Raw genomic sequence first — 20459 nt, forward strand, 5'->3', positions numbered from 1 at the left:
ACTTCCTCTAAATGAAAGCTATTATTGCACAGAGTTTCTAAACCCAGAGGCGGAACATCGCGAGACTTCCGGGAACGCTGGCGAAACAGACATGGCCGGGGTTTTGAGTTTGAGAGGTCAATGATAGAAGTGAAAAATTCTTCCTTAGTTGTTAATTTTCTTGAAATCTAAAAGCACAGCCTAGATTCGTGCCAATGTTTTAAGTAGTAGAACATGGTATTACTCCAAACTCGTGAACGTGACAAGCTGACACGTTTTCATTTTCGTCAAAAGCAACTTTATATCGAACAAGTGCCTTTGATTTGACGGCCTGAACTTTCGCAGTTTGGCGCGAGACGATGACGTGTTTCTATGCATGACTTTAGTTAGCCATAGTCGCCGTGACATCGCCTACAAGTGTGATCGGGATATCTATCGGAGAAGCAGTTTTAGCATATCTTCATACTGTACTGTCTTTGATTATAGTCTGTAAACAGGGCTTAGCTACATACAGTATGAGGACACCGAGGTTTGGACCTTATTTTTTAGAATAACAAAAACACGTCATCAGTGGGGGGTGCCCAGGGGCGCTGACCTCCAGCGGGCCCCCATTGATTTTGTTGATCAGTCTCACTCAGATGTCTTATTAACATGGCAAAAATTATGGCAGAATGTGTAGAATTGTAGGAAATTAGCTTTAAATCTGCCAACATTTATCCCCACCCCAATGCAAAATCTATAGAATTGCAGGAAATTAGCTGTAAAACTAAAAAAAAAAGTATATAGCTAATAGGCTATGTGTTTGTAGATCGACTGAAGTGAAAGCTACAGCAACCATTGTTCTAATGGCTGGGGTCATTTTGCATGTTTTTGCTGTTCTCCAAATTAAACTAATTAAACATTGTAGAAATCATGAAAACAAAACATTGTAGCAACCCACACAGTAGGAAACATTGTAGCAACCCACACAGCAGGAAACATTGTAGCAACCTACACAGTAGGAAACAATGTAGCAACCCACACAGCAGGAAACATTGTAGCAACCTACACAGTAGGAAACAATGTAGCAACCCACACAGCAGGAAACATTGTAGCAACCTACACAGCAGGAAACAATGTAGCAACCCACACAGCAGGAAACAATGTAGCAACCCACACAGCAGGAAACAATGTAGCAACCCACACAGCAGGAAACATTGTAGCAACCTACACAGCAGGAAACATTGTAGCAACCTACGCAGTAGGAAACATTGTAGCAACCTACACAGTAGGAAACATTGTAGCAACCTACACAGCAGGAAACATTGTAGCAACCCACACAGTAGGAAACATTGTAGCAACCCACACAGCAGGAAACATTGTAGCAACCCACACAGTAGGAAACGTGGGCTAGACTAGTCTCTGCCATGGAATAAAAAATATATAAAAAACAAACAGTGTCAAAGCGACCAGAATACCATGTAATCTCTTTCCAGTTTCGAAGTAGTTTTATGAATAATGTATCATGCCTACAAACAAACAAAACATACACAAATTCACCTTTTTATAAACATTTGTGTCTCTTCTAGTCTGTTTGTCACGCCCTGGCTCGGGGGACTCTCGTATGTTGAGCCAGGGTGTTAGTTTCTATGTTTTGTGTTGTGGGTCTAGTTTGATTATTTCTATGTTGGCCTGAGTGACTCCCAATCAGAGGCAACGAGTGTCAGCTGTCAGCTGGTTGTCTCTGATTGGGAGCCATATTTAAACAGTCGGTTTTTCTTTCGTGTTTGTGGGATTTTGTTTCTAGTCTGTTTATGGTAACCGTGAACTGTCACGTATCGTTCGTTGTTTTGTTCGTGTTTCCTTCAGTGTGAATAAATATGTTTGCATTCAACGCTGCGCATTGGTCCTCTCTGTTAGACGATCTTGACAGAAAATCCCACCACAACTGGACCAAGCAGCGAGTCGAGGAGCCATCGCCAGGGAAATCCCTAGCAGATCTCCGTGGCAGCCTCGACTGGGTCAAGCCGAAAGAAGAGCGGAGAGAGTGGACTTGGGAACAATGGAGGAAGAGTTTCGACTGGGTCAAACCAATTGAGGAGCTGAATAGCGGGAGTTGGAAGCAGAAGAGCGAGAGTTGGGCGAGAACTATAGAGGCCTGGCCCACGGGGAGGAGAGACCCCCAGAATTTTTTTAGGGGGGGGCTCACGACGTCGGGGCAGCAGGAGGCCGCGGTAGAGCGGTCCAGCGGGTTGGCAGAGGAGGCCGCCAGGTTACGGGGGCCACTGGCCGAAGAGGGGGTGGAAGGTGTAGAGGCACGGCGAGAGGTACTGGGGTGTGTTACCAGTCCGGTCCGGCCCATTCCAGATCCCGGCGTAGGACCAGTGGTGTGTGTCCCCAGTACGGTCCGGCCTGTTCCTGCTTCCCGCACCAAGTCTGTGGTGCGTTTCGTCAGCCCTGTCCGGCCCGTTCCTGCTCCCCGCACCAAGTCTGTGGTGCGTTTCGTCAGCCCTGTCCGGCCCGTTCCTGCTCCCCGCACCAAGTCTGTGGTGCGCGTCGCCAGCCCAGTCCGGCCCGTTCCTGCTCTCCGCACCAAGTCTGTGGTGCGTTTCGTCAGCCCTGTCCGGCCCGTTCCTGCTCCCCGCACCAAGTCTGTGGTGCGCGTCGCCAGCCCAGTCCGGCCCATTCCTGCTCCCCGCACCAAGTCTGTGGTGCGTTTCGTCAGCCCTGTCCGGCCCGCTCCTGCTCCCCACACCAAGCCAGTGGTGTGCGTCGTCAGTTCAGCACGGCCCGTGCCTGTTCCCCACACCAAGCCAGTGGTGTGCGTCGTCGGTCCGGCACGGCACGTGCCTGTTCCACTGGTGCCTGGTCCGTCGCCGGTCAGATGCGTTACGCCGGAGCTAGAGCAATCCGCTCCACCAGTGTGCAGTCCAGCTCCGGTCAGCAGGGCCAGACCGGACCAGGGGTACTTTGGGGGGTTAGAGAGCGAGCGGGGATCATGCCCGGAGCCGGATCCGCCGCCTAGGCGGAGTGCCCACCCGGTCCCTCCCCTGTTGTGTTTCGTTGGCGCGGTCGGAGTCCGCTCCTTTAGGGGGGGTACTGTCACGCCCTGGCTCGGGGGACTCTCGTATGTTGAGCCAGGGTGTTAGTTTCTATGTTTTGTGTTGTGGGTCTAGTTTGATTATTTCTATGTTGGCCTGAGTGACTCCCAATCAGAGGCAACGAGTGTCAGCTGTCAGCTGGTTGTCTCTGATTGGGAGCCATATTTAAACAGTCGGTTTTTCTTTCGTGTTTGTGGGATTTTGTTTCTAGTCTGTTTATGGTAACCGTGAACTGTCACGTATCGTTCGTTGGTTTGTTCGTGTTTCCTTCAGTGTGAATAAATATGTTTGCATTCAACGCTGCGCATTGGTCCTCTCTGTTAGACGATCTTGACACTGTTCTCTGACCAGATAAGGGAGTTGACCTTGGCTTAGGTCTATATAAACTGACAGACTTTAAAACATGGATAAAACAAACTTCCAATAAATAATCAATCAAAATCGATCTGTAACACTAAGAAGCTTGAGATAATATGATATAATGTAATGCCTTATATTACAACATCAGATACAGTGCATTTGGAAAGTTTTCAGACCCCTTGACCTTTTCCACATTTTGTTACAGCCTTATTCTAAATGTGATTCATTTGTTTTTTTCCCTTCATCAATCTACACACAATACCCCATAATGACAAAGCAAAAACTGTTTTTTAGAAATTTTAGATGGTGCCAGGTTTCCTCCAGACGTGACGCTTGGCGTTCAGGCCAAAGAGTTCAATCTTGGTTTCATCAGACCAGAGAATCTTGTTTCTCATGGTCTGAGAGTCCTTTATGTGCCTTTTGGCAAACTCCAAGCGGGTTGTCATGTGTCTTTTACTGAGGAGTGGCTTCCGTCTGGCCACTCTACCATAAAGCCCTGATTGGTGGTGCTGCAGAGATGGTTGTCCTTCTGGAAGGTTCTCCCATCTCCACAGAGGAACTCTGGAGCTCTTTCAGTGACCATCGGGTTCTTGATCACCTCTCTGACCTAGGCTCTTCTCCCCAGATTGCTCAGTTTGGCCGGGCGGCCAGCTCTAGGAGTCTTGGTGGTTCCAAACTTCTTCCATTTAAGAATGATGGAGGCCACTGTGTTCTTGGGGACCTTCAATGCTGCAGACATTTTTTGGTACCCTTCCCCAGATCTGTGCCTCGACACAATCCTGTCTCGGAGCGGTACGGACAATTCCTTCGACCTCATGGCTTGGTTTTTGCTCTGACATGCACTGTCAACTGTGGGACCTTATATGGACAGGTGGTGCCTTTCCAAATCATGTCCAATGAATTGAATTTACCACAGGTGGACTCCAGTCAAGTTGTAGAAACATCTCAAGGATGATCAATGGAAACAGAATGCACCTGAGCTCAATTTCGAGTCTCATATCAAAGGGTCTGAATACTTATGTAAATAAAGTATTTCTGTTTTTTATTTTTAATAAATGTGCTAAGATTTCTAAAAACCTGTTTTCGCTTCATCATTATGGGGTATTGTATGTAGATTGATGAGGATGACATTTAATTTAATCAATTTTAGAATAAGGCTGTAAAGTAACAAAATGAATGAATACTTTCCGAATGCACTGTACGTAGTAGGCCAACTAGTTAATAATTACCAAAACAACACTGGTGAGGCCATGTCTGTTTCAGTTCAGGAAAACAGTACTAAATACTGTCGATTAGAAGCATGATTTCCTTTATTGGCCCCAAAATGACAAATGAGACTGAGCGATTATTCTCCCACACTGTAAAGGTTAATCCTCGGTTAGTCCTAATTTACATCTCCCTTAGGGAAATTGAAGCCCACTGTGCACAGACGTCAATTCAACGTCTTTTCCACGTTGGTTCAGCATAATTTCATTGAAATTATGTGGAAACAACGTTGATTCAACCAGTGTGTGCCCAGTGGGAGATCGCTATCTCAGCACAATGCTGTTTATTGGAAAATAAACTATATACTGTAGTTTAAATGTTTTTATACATCATACTGTTTATTTAATCAAGGGTCGCTGTCAGACATTCTCCATGCAATTGTGAAATCCTACCACTAGATGTCGATATTGCATCGTTAATATGTTTCCAAAAAATATGTCCCCGATGACCTTTAGTCTTGCTCTCCATCACAAGTTACTGAAATAATTGTCTTGTATTTGTTGTTTCTGAATTGTTCCACTTCCATCTGCAGAGTGACCACACCCACAAAGAAAATGACTGCAGATACATTTACACACCATGATTTTATTAGAGGTAGTGAGGTATCGGAAGTCAGGAAATAAATACAGGGGGATTGATAAAGAATCTGCTTACATTCATTCAGTGATAAAATAATTTAAATATAAAACATTTATAACTTTCCATGTTACAATCTATGCAATACATTAGAGTGCATTAGAAAAAAATAAAAACAAATGGAAACTTTTCAGAAAGGCACTTCTAACTTTTGTTCTGAATGTATGGTTGTCCTTCAGTAAACGTTGTGTCTTGGTCATTCTTAAGGAGGCCTCAGCTCAGCTGTTATAGGGTGAAGTTGACCCTAGACACTGATCTGGTCAGTTTAAAATTTCCCCCACTAATGGTTAAGGTTAGGATTGGGGGAGGGGAAGCTGATCCTAGATCTGTACCTAGGGGAAACTTCACCCCGGAGCCAACTCAGCTAGTTAGCGTTTGGAAAGCTGGTCAGCCAACCAGTCCAGTCCCTCCAACAGACCTGAACCCATGGTCGCACAGGTAGCCTGGACAAACCACTGAGGAGAGAAGAGAAACAGTCAGTCATTAACAGGTAGCCTGGACAAACCACTGAGGAGAGAGGACAAACAGCCAGTCATTAACAGGTAACCTGGACAAACCACTGAGGAGAGAGGACAAACAGTCAGTCATTAACAGGTAACCTGGACAAACCACTGAGGAGAGAAGAGAAACAGTCAGTCATTAACAGGTAGCCTGGACAAACCACTGAGGAGAGAGGACAAACAGTCAGAGTGCATTATTTACCAAATCTGGGCAGGGATTCAATCCGAGGCGCATTGTAGCATGTTTAACATTTAAAGGGATACATCAGGATTTGGGGAATTAAGCCCTTTATCTACTTCCCCAGAGTCAGGTGAACTTGTGGATACCATTTTTATGTCTCTGCATGCAGTTTGAAGGAAGTTGCTAATTAGCTTCAGCGCAATTGCTAACTAGTGTTAGCGCAATGACTGGAAGTCTATGGTAACTGCTAGCATGTTAACTGCTAGCATGCTAGTAGATACCATAGACTTCCAGTCATTGCGCTAACGCTAGTTAGAATTGGCTTGTGAAACCTTAGAGATTCTAAATGGTCATACTTACAGGAGTACTCAGTTGAAGTTTACTCAGTCCCAGTTTATTTGTGATGTCACTGACAGACATGGCGTTGGGAAGGTCCTGTTTGTTGGCGAACACCAGCAGAACTACATCTCTCAGCTGGTCCTCTTCAAGCTGTGGGTTAACAGCACAGAACACAGGGAATCAGAACAGCCACAGCACTCACTGAGTTATTACACTTTTCTCTGTAATGTTGCATCAATTATTTTTACAACTAAACCAAGATAGACCACAGCCTGTCGTTTCCAGTGGGAACAAATGAGTCATAGTGGGTAGAACAAGCAAGGAGGTGGGCACGCGTTCTAGCATAAATCTGCATATTTCCGTTAGGGAACGCCTCCTCTGTGAAGTGCACGTGTGCAATAACTAAATTCGCCTTTGCACTCCTTCTAAACAACGCAATTTTTTAAAACTTTTGCAAAGGGTAAAATCTACAAAACTTAGTCCACTCTGTTCATAACAGATTTTAGTATTGGGAACAGAAAACTGTATTAAGATCAAATGTTTAATTGATGAGAAAATTTGCAGAATGTCAGCCAAAATCCATGTCGTTCCATCTTCTCCCACTGCCGGCCAGTGGGCTTCCTCTCACTACCATATTTGGTAGTGAGTGGAAACGCTAAGCGGATGCTTCACATTTATACATCCGGTGAAATATCTGTCTCATTGTTTTATCTGTGGTTGCATCCTGTGTGGAGGATCGATAACACAGAACACAGGGAATCAGAACAGTCACATTAAACAGGAAAACACTATCTTCTATATCTATTAGAACAGTCATATTACTGTATTATTACATTCCTTGTAGGTAATCAGAAAGGTCACACTATACCGTTACTACGCTCCTCTCCGGTGGCCAACAGCAAACTTAAGAGTTGCTATAGGAAAGTGTGGAAAGATGAATTTACATTTTTTACATTTTAGTCATTTTAGCAGACGCTCTTATCCAGAGCGACTTACAGTTAGTGAGTGCATACATTATTTTTTTTATTTTTTTCATACTGGCCCCCCGTGGGAATCGAACCCACAACCCTGGCGTTGCAAACGCCATGCTCTACCAACTGAGCTACATCCCTGCCGGCCATTCCCTCCCCTACCCTGGACGACGCTGGGCCAATTGTGCGGCGCCCCATGGGTCTCCCGGTCGCGGCCGGCTACAACAGAGCCTGGAATCGAACCAGGATCTCTAGTGGCACAGCTAGCACTGCGATGCAGTGCCTTAGACCACTGCGCCACTCGGGAGACAAATGGAAGGACAAATGAATGGAAGGACAGATGACTCACCATGTTCTGTAGTTCCTCTGTAGCATCATTTATCCTCTCAGGATCGTTGCTGTCTACCACAAATATAAGACCCTGGATGAAGACATTGGAACACAGACACACGCTTTTAAGGAATGAGGAAAATTTGAATTTGAGTTCATTTTTTGAATTGACTGGATTTGAAATGGATCCCATATTTAAGGCTGTTTGGGTTAGGATACCTGAGTGTTTAGTTAAGGCTGTTAGGGTTAGGTTTAGTTGAGGCTGTTGGGGTTAGTTGAGGTTGTTAGGGTTAGGGTTAGTTGGGACTGTTAAGGTTAGTTGAGGCTGTTAGGGTTAGTTGAGGCTGTTAGGGTTAGTTGAGGCTGTTAGGGTTAGTTGAGGCTGTTAGGGTTAGTTGAGACTGTTGGAGTTAGGGTTAGTTGAGAGTGTTAGGGTTAGGCTTAGTTGAGAAGGTTAAGGTTAGTTGAGACTGTTAGGGTTAGGGTTAGTTGAGGCTATTAGGGTCAGTTGAGGATGTTAGTGTTAGTTGAGGCTGTTAGGGTTAGGGTTAGTTGAGATTGTTAGGGTTAGAGTTAGTTGAGAGTGTTAGGGTTAGTCCTACCTGAGTGTTCTGGTAGTAATGCTTCCACAGAGGTCTGATGACGTGCTGACCACCTACATCCCACACCGTGAAGCTGATGTTCTTGTACTCAACCGTCTCCACATTGAACCCTATGGTGATCAGCACAAAGGACATTCAGCTATGCTCTGTCTAGCAGTCCTGGGTCAAATACATATATGAAGCGCAGGTTGTCAATCAGTGCATATACCCTATATATCAATCAATGCTTACCAATAGTGGGGATAGTAGTGACAACTTCTCCAAGTTTTAGTTTGTACAGGACTGTGGTCTTCCCTGCAGCATCTAACCCAACTGTGGGAACAATATGGATCATTTTAAAACCTAAGTAATATTAATAATATGCGTATAATATAGGCCTATGTAAAATCAATCAAACAAAGTAAATGTTTTCACACATTGTAACAAATACATTGCAACATTGTAATAATAACACAATGTCATTAACAAAATTGTAAATAAGTCTTACCCATCAGAATTCTCATCTGTTTCTTCTCGAAGAAACGAGAGAAGAGTTGCGAAACCATAACACCCATTATTGCTAAAAATATGTTTTGCTTTATCAAATAATCCAAAAGGAGCAAAATGTCACGATCTGCAGCAGCCAATCTCGCTCTTCAACCAATTCTGCAGGGGTAGACAGCGGCACACACTGATTTATACAACCGGTTTGCATTGCGCTGCTTATATAGTCTACTCAGCCACAGGTGCAACGGGACACCAACACAGCGCACTGTCATTTCAGCCTGGTCACACAGGTACAACATGCAAGTGACTGCTCCGATTCCTCTCTACCCGTTTCCTCCACGTCACTTTCACTTTGTTGGCCTCGGAATACAGGATGTTGTAATGTTTCTCATGTGTAGAGATATAATCTGATTGGTCTACAAGGCTGCTATTCATTCACTGTTATCTAAATACTGTCTGAAGTTAAAGTCGATGTCACACGAAACAACCTGTAATGCAATTTTTGTTGCTGGCAACAGAGTTGCATCTGGGTTGCTTCGTGAGTCAATTTCAATCGCGTTTAAGTTGCTTCGTGTATCAGCAAAGTTGCTTGAGATCATGTCACTTGCTACTTGCATCTGCAACAGAAATTGCCTCCAGGTTGCTTCGTGTGACTGTCGTCGGCTCTACAGAGAAATAGGTCAACTCCTCGGTGTGTGTGTGTGTGTGTGCGAATTTCACAATGCTCCCTATTCAAGCAAAATAACAGAGAAAGCAACTGTGATGAAATAAAGACAAACCATTTAGTAATGAGATACTAGTGTGTTGTTCATTCACATAAAAATTACTTCCTCTAAATGAAAGCTATTATTGCACAGAGTTTCTAAACCCAGAGGCGGAACATCGCGAGACTTCCGGGAACGCTGGCGAAACAGACATGGCCGGGGTTTTGAGTTTGAGAGGTCAATGATAGAAGTGAAAAATTCTTCCTTAGTTGTTAATTTTCTTGAAATCTAAAAGCACAGCCTAGATTCGTGCCAATGTTTTAAGTAGTAGAACATGGTATTACTCCAAACTCGTGAACGTGACAAGCTGACACGTTTTCATTTTCGTCAAAAGCAACTTTATATCGAACAAGTGCCTTTGATTTGACGGCCTGAACTTTCGCAGTTTGGCGCGAGACGATGACGTGTTTCTATGCATGACTTTAGTTAGCCATAGTCGCCGTGACATCGCCTACAAGTGTGATCGGGATATCTATCGGAGAAGCAGTTTTAGCATATCTTCATACTGTACTGTCTTTGATTATAGTCTGTCACTAGGTCTTAGCTACATACAGTATGAGGACACACAGCAGGAAACATTGTAGCAATCTACACAGCAGGAAACATTGTAGCAACCTACACAGTAGGAAACATTGTAGCAACCTACACAGCAGGAAACATTGTAGCAACCTACACAGTAGGAAACATTGTAGCAACCTACACAGCAGGAAACATTGTAGCAACCCACACAGTAGGAAACATTGTAGCAACCCACACAGTAGGAAACGTGGGCTAGACTAGTCTCTGCCATGGAATAAAAAATATATAAAAAATAAACAGTGTCAAAAGCGACCAGAATACCATGTAATCTCTTTCCAGTTTCGAAGTAGTTTTATGAATAATTTATCATGCCTACAAACAAACAAAACATACACAAATTCACCTTTTTATAAACATTTGTGTCTCTTCTAGTCTGTTCTCTGACCAGATAAGGGAGTTGACCTTGGCTTAGGTCTATATAAACTGACAGACTTTAAAACATGGATAAAACAAACTTCCAATAAATAATCAATCAAAATCGATCTGTAACACTAAGAAGCTTGAAATAATATGATATAATGTAATGCCTTATATTACAACATCAGATACAGTGCATTTGGAAAGTTTTCAGACCCCTTGACCTTTTCCACATTTTGTTACAGCCTTATTCTAAATTTGATTAATTTGTTTTTTTCCCTTCATCAATCTACACACAATACCCCATAATGACAAAGCAAAAACTGTTTTTTAGAAATTTTAGATGGTGCCAGGTTTCCTCCAGACGTGACGCTTGGCATTCAGGCCAAAGAGTTCAAGCTTGGTTTCATCAGACCAGAGAATCTTGTTTCTCATGGTCTGAGAGTCCTTTATGTGCCTTTTGGCAAACTCCAAGCGGGTTGTAGCTACTAAATACAATATCCTTTTAGCCAGCTACATTCGTTCGCAGCGACGCCGTTTTTCAAACAAAGTCAACACCGCAGCCATTGCTAGCTAGCCAACGCTACCAGCTAGCAGTACTGTAGCAACTAAATACAATATAATTTTAGCCAGCTACATTCGTTCGCAGCGACGCCGTTTTTCAAACAAAGTCAACACCACAGCCATTGCTAGCTAGCCAACACTACCAGCTAGCAGTACTGTAGCAGCTAAATACAATATAATTTTAGTCAATGAGAATTTTGCAACATAAAGCTTCCCTTTCTGAACATTTGAGATGTGTAGTCCACTTGTGTAGCTAGCATGACTGACTTTGTGCTAGCTAGCCAACGTTTAATTATTGCTGCGTTATGAAAGGAACTAGACACGGACACGAATTATCTGTTTAGTGTGTTAACACACTATTGGTAGTTTGTTGTAACCAAGTATTGGTGCTAAACCGTGTGTTATTGGATGCTAGCATGCTAGTTAGCTATGGCGTCATAGGATACGGTGCCCTGGGCGGTTTTTCATGGAAGAATACTGTACCAAGTTAGCTTGCTGAATAAAGTAAGTTAGAGTCTATTCCTAGAAAAATTTAACCGTTGTAGTTTACAATAATTATAATTTCTAAAGTGGAAGTTGGGAGAGTTATATTCGGGTGTTTCAGTGAAACAATTATAGTTTCTGAGGTGGAAGTTGGGAGAGTTATATTTGGGAGTTGTGGTGAGGGAGGCCCCGCTCTCTCCTTTCCCAGATGTTTAGTTCATTTCATTCCGATCTCCTCTGCATTATTGTAGCCATTTGCTGCAGCCTGTCAACTATGCCTCTGCCTATCCCTGTTCTCTCCTCTCCGCACAGGCTACACAAACGCCTCACACCGCGTGGCTGCTGCCTCTCTAACCTGGTGGTCCCTGCACACACCACCCACCTGGAGTTCCAGGTCTCAGGCAGCCTCTGGAACTGCCGTTCTGCTGCCAACAAGGCAGACTTCATCCCAGCCTATGCTACCCTCCAGTCCCTCGACTTCTTGGCGCTGACGGAAACATGGATTACCACTGAAAACACTGCTACTCCTACTGCTCTCTCCTCGTCTGACCATGTGTTCTCGCATACCCCGAGAGCATCTGGTCAGCGGGGTGGTGGCACAAGAATCCTCATCTCTCCCAAGTGGACATTCTCAATTTTTCCCCTAACCCATCTGTCTATCTCCTCATTTGAATTCCATGCTGTCACAGTCACTAGCCCATTTAAGCTTAATATCCTTGTCATCTATCGCCCTCCAGGTTCCCTTGGAGAGTTCATCAATGAGCTTGACGCCTTGATAAGTTCCTTTCCTGAGGATGGCTCACCCCTCACAGTTCTGGGGGATTTCAACCTCCCTACGTCTACATTTGACTCATTTCTCTCTGCCTCCTTCTTTCCACTCCTCTCCTCTTTTGACCTCACCCTCTCACCGTCCCCCCCTACTCACAAGGCAGGCAATACGCTTGACCTCATCTTTACTAGATGCTGTTCTTCTACTAATCTCACTGCAACTCCCCTCCATGTCTCCGACCACTACTTTGTATCCTTTTCTCTCTCGCTCTCCTCCAACACTACTCACTCTGCCCCTACACAGATGGTAATGCACCGCCGCAACCTTCACTCTCTCTCTCCCGCTACTCTCTCCTCTTCCATCCTATCATCTCTTCCCTCTGCTCAATCCTTCTCCCTCCAATCTCCTGATTCTGCCTCCTCAACCCTCCTCTCCTCCCTTTCTGCATCCTTTGACTCTCTATGTCCCCTATCCTCCCGGCCGGCTCGGTCCTCCCCTCCAGCTCCGTGGCTTGATGACTCATTGCGAGCTCACAGAACAGAGCTCCGGGCAGCTGAGCGGAAATGGAAGAAAACTAGACTCCCTGCGGACCTGGCATCTTTTCACTCCCTCCTCTCTACATTTTCTTCATCTGTTTCTGCTGCTAAGGCCACTTTCTACCACTCTAAATTCCAAGCATCTGCCTCTAACCCTAGGAAGCTCTTTGCCACATTCTCCTCCCTGCTGAATCCCCCCCCCCCCCTCCTCCCTCTCTGTGGAGGACTTCGTCAACCACTTTGAAAAGAAGGTTGACGACATCCGATCCTCGTTTGTTAAGACAAATGACACTACTGGTCCTGCTCACACTGCCCTACCCTATGCTTTGACTTCTTTCTCCCCTCTCTCTCCAGATAAAATCTTGCGACTTGTGACTGCAGGCCGCCCAACAACCTGCCCGCTTGACCCTATCCCCTCCTCTCTTCTCCAGACCATCTCCGGTGACCTTCTCCCCTACCTCACCTCGCTGATCAACTCATCCTTGACCGCTGGCTATGTCCCTTCCGTCTTCAAGAGAGCGAGAGTTGCACCCCTTCTCAAAAAACCAACACTCGATCCCTCTGATGTCAACAACTACAGACCAGTATCCCTTCTTTCTTTTCTTTCCAAAACTATTGAGCGTGCCGTCTTTAGCCAACTCTCTTGCTATCTCTCTCAGAATGACCTTCTTGATCCAAACCAGTCAGGTTTCAAGACTGGTCATTCAACTGAGACTGCTCTTCTCTGTGTCACGGAGGCTCTCCGCACTGCTAAAGCTAACTCTCTCTCCTCTGCTCTTGTCCTTCTAGACCTGTCTGCTGCCTTTGATACTGTGAACCATCAGATCCTCCTCTCCACCCTCTCCGAGCTGGGCATCTCCGGCGCGGCTCACTCTTGGATTGCGTCCTACCTGACCGGTCGCTCCTACCAAGTGGCGTGGCGAGAAGCTGTCTCCGCACCACGTGCTCTCACCACTGGTGTCCCCCAGGGCTCAGTTCTAGGCCCTCTCCTATTCTCGCTATACACCAAGTGTCTTGGCTCTGTCATATCCTCACATGGCCTCTCCTATCATTGCTACGCTGACGATACACAACTAATCTTCTCCTTTCCCCCTTCTGATAACCAGGTGGCGAATCGCATCTCTGCATGTCTGGCAGACATATCAGTATGGATGACGGATCACCACCTCAAGCTGAACCTTGGCAAGACGGAGCTGCTCTTCCTCCCGGGGAAGGACTGCCCGTTCCATGATCTCGCCATCACGGTTGACAACTCCGTTGTGTCCTCCTCCCAGAGTGCGAAGAGCCTTGGCGTGACCCTGGACAACACCCTGTCGTTCTCCGCTAACATCAAAGCGGTGACCCAATCCTGTAGGTTCATGCTCTACAACATTCGGAGAGTACGACCCTGCCTTACACAGGAAGCGGCACAGGTCCTAATCCAGGCACTTGTCATCTCCCGTCTGGATTACTGCAACTCGCTGTTGGCTGGGCTCCCTGCCTGTGCCATTAAACCCTTACAACTCATCCAGAATGCCGCAGCCCGTCTGGTGTTCAACCTTCCCAAGTTCTCTCACGTCACCCCGCTCCTCCGCACACTCCACTGGCTTCCAGTTGAAGCTCGCATCTGTTACAAGACCATGGTGCTTGCCTATGGAGCTGTGAGGGGAACGGCACCTCCGTACCTTCAGGCTCTGATCAGTCCCTACACCCAAAGGAGGGCATTGCGTTCATCCACCTCTGGCCTGCTGGCTCCCCTTCCTCTGCGGAAGCATAGTTCCCGCTCAGCCCAGTCAAAACTGTTCGCTGCTCTGGCACCCCAATGGTGGAACAAGCTCCCTCACGACGCCAGGACAGCGGAGTCACTCACCACCTTCCGGAGACATTTGAAACCCCACCTCTTTAAGGAATACCTGGGATAGGATAAAGTAATCCTTCTACCCACCCCCCCCCTCACCCCCCCCAAAAAAAAAAAAAATGCCACTGCTATAAGGTGAATGCACCAATTTGTAAGTCGCTCTGGATAAGAGCGTCTGCTAAATGACGTTAATGTAAATGTTGTCATGTGTCTTTTACTGAGGAGTGGCTTCCGTCTGGCCACTCTACCATAAAGCCCTGATTGGTGGAGTGCTGCAGAGATGGTTGTCCTTCTGGAAGGTTCTCCCATCTCCACAGAGGAACTCTGGAGCTCTTTCAGTGACCATCGGGTTCTTGATCACCTCTCTGACCTAGGCTCTTCTCCCCAGATTGCTCAGTTTGGCCGGGCGGCCAGCTCTAGGAGTCTTGGTGGTTCCAAACTTCTTCCATTTAAGAATGATGGAGGCCACTGTGTTCTTGGGGACCTTCAATGCTGCAGACATTTTTTGGTACCCTTCCCCAGATCTGTGCCTCGACACAATCCTGTCTCGGAGCGGTACGGACAATTCCTTCGACCTCATGGCTTGGTTTTTGCTCTGACATGCACTGTCAACTGTGGGACCTTATATGGACAGGTGGTGCCTTTCCAAATCATGTCCAATGAATTGAATTTACCACAGGTGGACTCCAGTCAAGTTGTAGAAACATCTCAAGGATGATCAATGGAAACAGAATGCACCTGAGCTCAATTTCGAGTCTCATATCAAAGGGTCTGAATACTTATGTAAATAAAGTATTTCTGTTTTTTATTTTTAATAAATGTGCTAAGATTTCTAAAAACCTGTTTTCGCTTCATCATTATGGGGTATTGTATGTAGATTGATGAGGATGACATTTAATTTAATCAATTTTAGAATAAGGCTGTAAAGTAACAAAATGAATGAATACTTTCTGAATGCACTGTACGTAGTAGGCCTTCTAGTTAATAATTACCAAAACAACACTGGTGAGGCCATGTCTGTTTCGTTTTAGGAAAACAGTATTAAATACTGTCGATTAGATGCATGATTTCCTTTATTCCTTTATTGGCCCCAAAATGACAAATGAGACTGAGCGATTATTCTCCCACACTGTAAAGGTTAATCCTCGGTTAGTCCTAATTTACATCTCCCTTAGGGAAATTGAAGCCCACTGTGCACAGACGTCAATTCAACGTCTATTCCACGTTGGTTCAGCATAATTTCATTGAAATTATGTGGAAACAACGTTGATTCAACCAGTGTGTGCCCAGTGGGAGATCGATATCTCAGCACAATGCTGTTTATTGGAAAATAAGCTATATACTGTAGTTTAAATGTTTTTATACATCATACTGTTTATTTAATCAAGGGTCGCTGTCAGACATTCTCCATGCAATTGTGAAATCCTACCACTAGATGTCGATATTGCATCGTTAATATGTTTCCAAAAAATATGTCCCCGATGACCTTTAGTCTTGCTCTCCATCACAAGTTACTGAAATAATTGTCTTGTATTTGTTGTTTCTGAATTGTTCCACTTCCATCTGCAGAGTGACCACACCCACAAAGAAAATGACTGCAGATACATTTACACACCATGATTTTATTAGAGGTAGTGAGGTATCGGAAGTCAGGAAATAAATACAGGGGGATTGATAAAGAATCTGCTTACATTCATTCAGTGATAAAATAATTTAAATATAAAACATTTATAACTTTCCATGTTACAATCTATGCAATACATTAGAGTGCATTAGAAAAAAATAAAAACAAATGGAAACTTTTCAGAAAGGCACTTCTAACTTTTGTTCTGAATGTATGGTTGTCCTTCAGTAAACGTTGTGTCTTGGTCATTCTTAAGGAGGCCTCAGCTCAGCTGTTATAGGGTGAAGTTGACCCTAGACACTGATCTGGTCAGTTTAAAATTTCCCCCACTAATGGTTAAGGTTAGGATTGGGGGAGGGGAAGCTGATCCTAGATCTGTACCTAGGGGAAACTTCACCCCGGAGCCAACTCAGCTAGTTAGCGTTTGGAAAGCTGGTCAGCCAACCAGTCCAGTCCCTCCAACAGACCTGAACCCATGGTCGCACAGGTAGCCTGGACAAACCACTGAGGAGAGAAGAGAAACAGTCAGTCATTAACAGGTAGCCTGGACAAACCACTGAGGAGAGAGGACAAACAGTCAGTCATTAACAGGTAACCTGGACAAACCACTGAGGAGAGAGGACAAACAGTCAGTGATTAACAGGTAGCCTGGACAAACCACTGAGGAGAGAAGAGAAACAGTCAGTCATTAACAGGTAGCCTGGACAAACCACTGAGGAGAGAGGACAAACAGTCAGTCATTAACAGGTAACCTGGACAAACCACTGAGGAGAGAGGACAAACAGTCAGTCATTAACAGGTAGCCTGGACAAACCACTGAGGAGAGAGGACAAACAGTCAGTCATTAACAGGTAACCTGGACAAACCACTGAGGAGAGAGGACAAACAGTCAGAGTGCATTATTTACCAAATCTGGGCAGGGATTCAATCCGAGGCGCATTGTAGCATGTTTAACATTTAAAGGGCTACATCAGGATTTGGGGAATTAAGTCCTTTATCTACTTCCCCAGAGTCAGGTGAACTTGTGGATACCATTTTTATGTCTCTGCATGCAGTTTGAAGGAAGTTGCTAATTAGCGTCAGCGCAATTGCTAACTAGTGTTAGCGCAATGACTGGAAGTCTATGGTAACTGCTAGCATGTTAACTGCTAGCATGCTAGTAGATACCATAGACTTCCAGTCATTGCGCTAACGCTAGTTAGAATTGGCTTGTGAAACCTTAGAGATTCTAAATGGTCATACTTACAGGAGTACTCAGTTGAAGTTTACTCAGTCCCAGTTTATTTGTGATGTCACTGACAGACATGGCGTTGGGAAGGTCCTGTTTGTTGGCGAACACCAGCAGAACTACATCTCTCAGCTGGTCCTCTTCAAGCTGTGGGTTAACAGCACAGAACACAGGGAATCAGAACAGCCACAGCACTCACTGAGTTATTACACTTTTCTCTGTAATGTTGCATCAATTATTTTTACAACTAAACCAAGATAGACCACAGCCTGTCGTTTCCAGTGGGAACAAATGAGTCATAGTGGGTAGAACAAGCAAGGAGGTGGGCACGCGTTCTAGCATAAATCTGCATATTTCCGTTAGGGAACGCCTCCTCTGTGAAGTGCACGTGTGCAATAACTAAATTCGCCTTTGCACTCCTTCTAAACAACGCAATTTTTAACAACTTTTGCAAAGGGTAAAATCTACAAAACTTAGTCCACTCTGTTCATAACAGATTTTAGTATTGGGAACAGAAAACTGTATTAAGATCAAATGTTTAATTGATGTGAAAATTTGCAGAATGTCAGCCAAAATCCATGTCGTTCCATCTCCTCCCACTGCCGGCCAGTGGGCTTCCTCTCACTACCATATTTGGTAGTGAGTGGAAACGCTAAGCGGATGCTTCACATTTATACATCCGGTGAAATATCTGTCTCATTGTTTTATCTGTGGTTGCATCCTGTGTGGAGGATCGATAACACAGAACACAGGGAATCAGAACAGTCACATTAAACAGGAAAACACTCTCTTCTATATCTATTAGAACAGTCATATTACTGTATTATTACATTCCTTGTAGGTAATCAGAAAGGTCACACTATACCGTTACTACGCTCCTCTCCGGTGGCCAACAGCAAACTTAAGAGTTGCTATAGGAAAGTGTGGAAAGATGAATGGAAGGACAGATGACTCACCATGTTCTGTAGTTCCTCTGTAGGATCATTTATCCTCTCAGGATCGTTGCTGTCTACCACAAATATAAGACCCTGGATGAAGACATTGGAACACAGACACACGCTTTTAAGGAATGAGGAAAACTGGAATTTGAGTTCATTCTCTGAATTGACTGGATTTGAAATGGATCCCATATTTAAGGCTGTTAGGGTTAGGCTACCTGAGTGTTTAGTTAAGGCTGTTAGGGTTAGGTTTAGTTGAGGCTGTTGGGGTTAGTTGAGGTTGTTGGGGTTAGTTGAAGTTTGTTAGGGTTAGTTGAGGTTTATTAGGGTTAGGCTTAGTTGACTCTGTTAGGGTTAGTTGAGGTTGTTAGGGTTAGGCTTAGTTGAGACGGTTGGGGTTAGTTGAGGCTTTTAGGGTTAACTGAGGTTGTTAGGGTTAGGGTTAGTTGGGACTGTTAAGGTTAGTTGAGGCTATTAGGGTTAGTTGAGGCTGTTAGGGTTAGGGTTAGTTGGGACTGTTAAGGTTAGTTGAGGCTGTTAGAGTTAGTTGAGGCTGTTAGGGTTAGTTGAGGCTGTTAGGGTTAGGGTTAGTTGGGACTGTTAAGGTTAGTTGAGGCTGTTAGGGTTAGTTGAGACTGTTGGAGTTAGGGTTAGTTGAGAGTGTTAGGGTTAGGCTTAGTTGAGAAGGTTAGGGTTAGTTGAAACTGTTAGGGTTAGGGTTAGTTGAGGCTATTAGGGTCAGTTGAGGCTGTTAGGGTTAGTTGAGGCTGTTAGGGTTAGGGTTAGTTGAGAGTGTTAGGGTTAGAGTTAGTTGAGAGTGTTAGGGTTAGTCCTACCTGAGTGTTCTGGTAGTAATGCTTCCACAGAGGTCTGATGACGTGCTGACCACCTACATCCCACACCGTGAAGCTGATGTTCTTGTACTCAACCGTCTCCACATTGAACCCTATGGTGATCAGCACAAAGGACATTCAGCTATGCTCTGTCTAGCAGTCCTGGGTCAAATACATATATGAAGCGCAGGTTGTCAATCAGTGCATATACCCTATATATCAATCAATGCTTACCAATAGTGGGGATAGAAGTGACAACTTCTCCAAGTTTTAGTTTGTACAGGACTGTGGTCTTCCCTGCAGCATCTAACCCAACTGTGGGAACAATATGGATCATTTTAAAACCTAAGTAATATTAATAATATGCGTATAATATAGGCCTATGTAAAATCAATCAAACAAAGTAAATGTTATAACACATTGTTACAAATACATTGCAACATTGTAATAATAACACAATGACATTAACAAAATTGTAAATAAGTCTTATCCATCAAAATTTTCATCTGTTTTTTCTCGAAGAAACGAGAGAAGAGTTGCGAAACCATAACACCCATTATTGCTAAAAATATGTTTTGCTTTTTCAAATAATCCAAAAGGAGCGAAATGTCACGATCTGCAGCAGCCAATCTCGCTCTTCAACCAATTCTGCAGGGGTAGACAGCGGCACACACTGATTTATACAACCGGTTTGCATTGCGCTGCTTATATAGTCTACTCAGCCACAGGTGCAACGGGACACCAACACAGCGCACTGTCATTTCAGCCTGGTCACACAGGTACAACATGCAAGTGACTGCTCCGATTCCTCTCTACCTGTTTCTTCCACGTCACTTTCACTTTGTTGGCCTCGGGATACAGGATGTTGTAATGTTTCTCATGTGTATGTAGTATCTGAACATTTATAGCTTTAGCTGAGGTTTTCATATTGTTGGTTAAATGAACTTTGCTTTGCTTTGCTGAAACATCTGGAAAGTATTACTATAGGGGCCCCCTAAAACAGTGGAGATTGGGATATGTGGAGGCCAGGGATTGGTCTATTCAAAACACGCCATTTTATGTTACATGAAGCATAGGATATATACCATGTTTGAACAAAGGAAGTGGAGAGTGATCATATTTGAGATTGGGTTTGTTGCTCTCCAGATTCTGCAGAAGTCTGTAAATTGATGCTGAAATCTTTGATATAATAAACCATTATAATCAAGTACAGTGTC

At 44.5% G+C, this 20459-nt stretch overlaps 2 protein-coding genes across 2 annotated transcripts; both read right to left on the reverse strand.

The window, feature by feature from the left end:
• Positions 1–5602: 5602 nt before the first annotated feature.
• Positions 5603–9055, reverse strand: LOC311121426 (ADP-ribosylation factor 4-like). The gene is made up of 6 exons (XM_084195919.1): positions 8732–9055; positions 8476–8556; positions 8245–8354; positions 7662–7733; positions 6363–6491; positions 5603–5776 (listed from the first exon to the last, which is right to left on the reverse strand). Exons 1-6 carry the CDS (start codon positions 8796–8798, stop codon positions 5690–5692), a joined length of 546 nt encoding a protein of 181 aa, XP_084052045.1. The 5' UTR covers positions 8799–9055; the 3' UTR covers positions 5603–5689.
• Positions 9056–16221: 7166 nt separating this feature from the next.
• LOC311121425 (ADP-ribosylation factor 4-like) lies at positions 16222–19799 on the reverse strand (the record flags this gene model as incomplete). The annotated part of the gene is made up of 6 exons (XM_084195918.1): positions 16222–16747; positions 17490–17618; positions 18428–18499; positions 19246–19355; positions 19477–19557; positions 19733–19799. 6 exons carry the CDS (start codon positions 19797–19799, stop codon positions 16661–16663), a joined length of 546 nt encoding a protein of 181 aa, XP_084052044.1. The 3' UTR covers positions 16222–16660.
• Positions 19800–20459: the final 660 nt, after the last annotated feature.

Source organism: Coregonus lavaretus (genome assembly GCF_964263955.1).
Source record: "Coregonus lavaretus genome assembly, contig: HAP1_SCAFFOLD_1414, whole genome shotgun sequence".
Lineage (NCBI taxonomy): Eukaryota > Metazoa > Chordata > Actinopteri > Salmoniformes > Salmonidae > Coregonus > Coregonus lavaretus.

What these genes read in the sequence shown, in the direction of transcription:
- LOC311121426 (XM_084195919.1), bottom strand. Translation starts at nt 8,798, where the DNA reads ATGGGTGTTATGGTTTCGCAACTCTTCTCTCGTTTCTTCGAGAAGAAA. An exon ending in ATTACTACCAGAACACTCAG is followed by an intron (nt 7,734 to 8,244) that starts GTAGGACTAACC and finishes GTCTTCATCCAG; the next exon opens with GGTCTTATATTTGTGGTAGA. An exon ending in AACTTCAACTGAGTACTCCT is followed by an intron (nt 5,777 to 6,362) that starts GTAAGTATGACC and finishes TTCTCTCCTCAG; the next exon opens with TGGTTTGTCCAGGCTACCTG.